General features: G+C 53.0%; 1 protein-coding gene across 1 annotated transcript in view; it reads left to right on the top strand.

Moving 5' to 3' along the window:
• The first annotated feature begins 388 nt into the window (after positions 1-388).
• The window catches only part of psmc4 (proteasome 26S subunit, ATPase 4), a 28,874-nt gene continuing 23,262 nt past the window's right edge, over positions 389-6,000 (top strand). Inside the window, exons 1-2 of the mRNA XM_068018603.1 lie at positions 389-496; positions 2,094-2,192. Of these exons, the coding sequence (XP_067874704.1) occupies positions 461-496; positions 2,094-2,192 (135 nt within the window). The 5' untranslated portion in view covers positions 389-460. The remainder of the gene's footprint in view (positions 497-2,093; positions 2,193-6,000) is intronic.

Below are 6,000 nucleotides of genomic sequence, written 5' to 3'. Positions count from 1 at the left end.
GTGATTGACAGGGGGAGAATGAGAATGACAGCCAATGGCAGGCGGCGGAGTGGGCGGGGGCAGCTGATGATTGACAGCCAATGGCAGGAGGTGGGTGGGCGGGGGCAGGTAATGATTGACAGCCAATGGCAGGAGGCGGGAGTGGGCGGGGGGCAGGTGATGATTAACAGCCAATGGCAGGAGGCGGAGTGGGCGGGGGGCAGGTGATGATTGACAGCCAATGGCAGGAGGCGAAGTGGGCGGGGGCAGGTGATGATTGACAGCCAATGGCAGGAGGCGAAGTGGGCGGGGGCAGGTGATGATTGACAGCCAATGGCTTGGAGGCGGAGTGGGCGGGAGCTGGCGGTGATTGACAGGCCGGTCGGAGTCCGGGAACTACAGGTCCCAGCGGGCAGTGCGGCCGGCTTCCGGCGGCTGACGGGAAGTGACGCAGACGGCGCTGCAGGGAAGGGGAGCAGCCATGGAGGAGCTGGGAGTGATGGTGGAGAAGGTGCAGGTGAGGGAGGAGGAGGAGAGAGGGTGATGGAGGGCAGAGGGGAGGGGAGGCCGGCACCACAACCACTCCCACAGGGGCCCGGAGCAGAGAATCAACACATAGAACAGAAACTGCAAGTCAGAGGCCTCAGGCTTCAGGAGGAGGGAGGGGAGAGAGTGGAGAGGAGGGAGAGGGGAGAGGGGGAGGGGAGGGAGGAGGAGGAGGAGGAAGGAGGGGGAGGAGGAGGGGAATGGGGAGGAGGAGGGGAATGGGGAGGAGGAGGGGAATGGGGAGGAGGAGGGGGAGGAGGAGGGAGAGGGGAGGGGGGAGGAGGGGTGAGAGGAGGGGGAGGGTAGGGGAGGGAGGAGGAGGGGAATGGGGGAGGAGGAGGAGGGGTGAGAGGGGAGGGTGAGGGGAGGAGGGTAGGGGAGGGGTGAGAGGGGAGGGAGGAGGAGGGGAATGGGGGAGGAGGAGGAGGGGGGGGAGTGGAGGGGAGGGGTGAGAGGAGGGAGAGGGGAGGAGGAGGAGGGGTGAGAGGAGGGGAGGGGGTGAGAGGGGAGGGGGGAGGGGTAGGGGAGGGAGGAGGAGGGGAATGGGGGAGGAGGAGGAGGGGTGAGAGGGGAGGGGGGGAGGGGTAGGGGAGGGAGGAGGAGGGGAATGGGGGAGGAGGAGGAGGGGTGAGAGGGGAGGGGGAGGGTGAGGGAGGAGGGGAGAGAGGGGAGGGTAGGGGAGGGGGGAGGGTAGGGGAAGGGTGAGAGGGGAGGGAGGAGGGGTGAGAGGGGAGGGAGGAGGGGTGGAGGGGAGGGGAGGGTGAGGGAGGAGGGAGGAGGAGGGGAATGGGGGAGGAGGGGTGAGAGGGGAGGGGGAGGGTGAGGGAGGAGGGGTGAGGGGAGGAGGAGGGTGAGAGGGGAGGGAGGAGGGGTGAGAGGGGAGGGAGGAGGGGTGAGAGGGGAGGGAGGAGGGGTGAGAGGGGAGGAACAGGGGAGGGGAGGAGGGGAGAGGGGGAGGGGGAATGGAGGAGGGGAGAGAAAGGGGGAGGGAGGAGGGGAATGGCGAGGGGTGGGAGGAGGGGGGGGGAGTGGAGGAGGAGGAGGGAGGAGGGGAATGGTGAAGGGGGGAGAGGGTGGGAGGGGGGGAGGAGGGGGGAGAGTTGGAGGAGGAGGGGATTGGGTGAGGGGGGGGAGAGGGTGGGAGGAGTGGAGGAGGGGGAGGAGAGAGGGAGCGGAGGAGGAGGGGAGAGTGGAGGGATGGGAGATGCTCAAGAGGCCGGAATTGGAGGAGCACAGAGTTCACAGATTGCTTCTGGGCTGTCGGAGGTTACTGAGATGGGTGAGGATGGTCGGGGCTGGAGGTGAGTGAGTGGGTCGAGGAGGCCCGTACCGGGAGCCAGCAGAGGTCAGCAAGTAACGGGGGTGATGGGTTTAACGGGACTCGGTGCGAGTTCAGACACTGGGTGAGGGTGTGTTTTTGGGCGGGGGGGGGGCGCGGCAGAGTTTGGGATGAGATGAGGTTTGCGTCCTCTGCAGAGGGAACGGTGTCAGGGTATTGGAGCGACTGCTTCTATCAGCCGTCAGGTTCTGTGGATTTTTGAACTCTTCCCCTTGCTGTGTGTTTGCAGGATGATGTCCCAGCACTGGTCACCTGCAGGCCCCACACTGGCCTGTCCTTTCTGGCCCCGGAACCTGAAGATTTGGAGGATCTATACAGTCGCTACAAGGTGAGCGAGGGGACTAAAAACACTGAGCTTTACTGTGCATTCTGCGTAGGGTGTTAACCGTTACAGGACTACGGCGGGTTGGTGGAGCTAAGATACGTATCAGCCGTGATCTGATTGGCAGAACAGTCCAGTCTGCATATACCTTGGTTCGACCATACTTGGACGTACGAACATATGAATTAGGAGCAGGACTAGGCCACTCGGCCCCTCGAGCCTGCTCTGCCGTTCAATAAGTTCATGGCTGAACTGATTACTCCACATTCCCGCCTACCCCCGATAACCTTCCACCCCCTTGCTTATCAAGAAAACTCTCTACCTCTGCCTTAAAAAATATTCAAAGACTCTGCTTCCGGCCGCTTTCGAAACTCCAGTGGATACAAGCCTAGCCTGTCCGATCTTTCCTCGTAAGACAGCCCGCCCATTCCACGTATTAGTCCTAGTACACCTTCTCTGAACTGCCTCCAACACATTTACATCCTTCCTTAAATAAGGAGACCAGTACTGTACACAGTACTCCAGATGTGGTCTCACCAATGCCCTGTATAGCTGAAGCATAACCTCCCTACTTTTATATTCAATTCCCCTCGCGATAAACGATAACATTCTATTAGCTTTCCTAATTACATGCTGTACCTGCATACTGACCTTTTGCGATTCATGCACTAGGACACCCCGATCCCACTGCATCTTAAAGAACAAAGAAAATTACAGCACAGGAACAGGCCCTTCGGCCCTCCAAGCTGCGCCGATCCAGATCCTCTATCTAAACACGTCGCCTATTTTCTAAGGGTCTGTATCTCTTTGCTTCCTGCCCATTCATGTATCTGTCTAGATACATCTTAAAAGACGCGATCGTGTTTGCATCTACCGCCTCCGCTGGCAACGCGTTCCAGGCCCCCACCACCCTCTGCGTAAAGAACCTTCCACGCATATCCCCCCTAAACTTTTCCCCTCTCACTTTGAACTCGTGACCCCTAGTAATTGAATCCCCCACTCTGGGGGAAAGAGCTTCTTGCTATCCACCCTGTCTATTCCTCTCATGATTTTGTACACCTCAGTCAGAACCACCCCCTCAACCTCCGCCTTTCAAATGAAAATAATCCTAATCTACTCAACCTCTCTTCATAGCTAGCGCCCTCCGTACCAGGCAACATCCTGGTGAACCTCCTCTGCACCCTCTCCAAAGCATCTACATCCTTTTGGTAATGTGGCGACCAGAACTGCACGCAGTATTCCAAATGTGGCCGAACCAAAGTCTTATACAACTGTAACATGACCTGCCAACTCTTGTACTCAATACCCCGTCCGATGAAGGAAAGCATGCCGTATGCCTTCTTGACCACTCTATTGACCTGCGTTGCCACCTTCAGGGAACAATGGACCTGAACACCCAAATCTCTCTGTACATCAATTTTCCCCAGGCTTTTCCATTTACTGTATAGTTCACTCTTGAATTGGATCTTCCAAAATGCATCACCTCACATTTGCCCTGATTGAACTCCATCTGCCATTTCTCTGCCCAACTCTCCAATTTATCTATATTCTGCTGTATTCTCTGACAGTCCCCTTCACTATCTGCTACTCCACCAATCTTAGTGTCGTCTGCAAACTTGCTAATCAGACCACCTATACTTTCCTCCAAATCATTTATGTATATCACAAACAACAGTGGTCCCAGCACGGATCCCTGTGGAACACCACTGGTCACACGTCTCCATTTTGAGAAACTCCCCTTCCACTGCTACTCTCTGTCTTCTGTTGCCCAGCCAGTTCTTTATCCATTTAGCTAGTACACCCTGGATCCCATGCGACTTCACTTTCTCCATCAGCCTACCATGGGGAACCTTATCAAACGCCTTACTGAAGTCCATGTATATGACATCTACAGCCCTTCCCTCATCAATCAACTTTGTCGCTTCCTCAAAGAATTCTATTAAGTTGGTAAGACATGACCTTCCCTGCACAAAACCATGTTGCCCTATCACTGATAAGCCCATTTCCTTCCAAATGGGAATAGATCCTATCCCTCAGTATCTTCTCCAGCAGCTTCCCTACCACTGACGTCAGGCTCACTGGTCTATAATTACCTGGATTATCCCTGTTACCCTTCTTAAACAAGGGGACAACATTAGCAATTCTCCAGTCCTCCGGGACCTCACCCGTGTTTAAGGATGTTGCAAAGATATCTGTTAAGGCCCCAGCTATTTCCCCCTCTCGCTTCCCTCAGTAACCTGGGATAGATCCATCCGGACCTGGGGACTTGTCCACCTTAATGCCTTTTAGAATACCCAACACTTCCTCCCTCCTTATGCCGACTTGACCTAGAGTAATCAAACATCTGTCCCTAACCTCAACATCCGTCATGTCCCTCTCCTCGGTGAATACCGATGCAAAGTACACGTTTAGAATCTCACCCATTTTCTCTGACTCCACGCATAACTTTCCTCCTTTGTCCTTGAGTGGGCCAATCCTTTCTCTAGTTACCCTCTTGCTCCTTATATATAAATAAAAGGCTTTGGGATTTTCCTTAACCCTGTTTGCTATAGATATTTCATGACCCCTTTTAGCCCTCTTAATTCCTCGTTTCAGATTGCGCCTACAATCCCGATATTCTTTCAAATCTCAGCTCTGCAATCTCTCACCATTTAGATAATATGCTGCTTTTTTTTTTCTTCCTGCCAAAGTGGACACTTTCCCACATTATACTCCATTTGCCAGGTCTTTGCCCACTCACTTAACCTATCTATATCCCTTTGTAGCCTCCTTATGTCCTCTTCACAACTTATTTTCCTACCTATCTTTGCATCATCAGCAAATTTAGCAACCGTACCTTCGGTCCCTTCATCTAAGTCATTTATATAAATTGTAAAAAGTTGAGGCCCCGACACTGATCCCTGTGACACACCACTCGTTACATCTTGCCAACCAGAAAATGACCCATTTATACCTACTCTCTGTTTCCTGTTAGCTAGCCAATCTTCTATCCATGCCAATATGTTACCCCCTACACCATGAGCTTTTATTTTCTGCAATAACCTTTGATGTGGCACCTTATCAAATGCCTTCTGGAAATCTAAGTACAAAACATCCATCAGTTCCCCTTCATCCACTCCCTCAAAGAACTCCAATAAATTGGTTAAACATGATTTCCCTTTCACAAAACCATGTTGACTCTGCCTGATTACCTTGAATTTTTCTATAACATCTTTAACAACAGCTTCTAACATTTTTTCCCAAGACAGATGTTAAACTATCTGGTCTGTGGTTTCCTGCTTTCTATCTCCCTCCCTTTTTGAATCAAGGAGTTACATTCGCTATTTTCCAATCTAACGGAACCTTCCCCGAATCTAGGGAATTTTGGAAAATTAAAACTAACACATCAACTATCTCACCAGCCACTTCTTTTAAAACCCTAGGATGAAGTCCATCAGGACCCGGGGACTTGTCAGTCCGCAGCTCCGACAATTTGTTCAGTTTGTTTTGCACTGTGCACAGTTCCGGTCTCCATATCCCTCGGTTAGACCACACTTGGAGCACTGCGCACAGTTCCAGTCTCCAGATACCTTGGTTAGACCACACTTGGAGCACTGTGCACAGTTCCGGTCTCCATATACCTTGCTTAGACCACACTTGGAGCACTGTGCACAGTTCCAGTCTCCATATACCTTAGTCCAAATCATCCCAATCTTAACCTCCTCTGCTGTAAGGAAGTGAATAATAGTTGAGGGGGAGATTTAACTGAGGCGTTCAAAATCACGAGGGGGTTTCGATGGGAGTAAATGAGGAGAAACTGTTCCCAGTGGCAGGA

The sequence above is a fragment of the Heterodontus francisci genome, chromosome 39 (assembly GCF_036365525.1).
Source record: "Heterodontus francisci isolate sHetFra1 chromosome 39, sHetFra1.hap1, whole genome shotgun sequence".
NCBI lineage: Eukaryota > Metazoa > Chordata > Chondrichthyes > Heterodontiformes > Heterodontidae > Heterodontus > Heterodontus francisci.
This window is presented reverse-complemented; position numbering and strand designations above follow the sequence as displayed.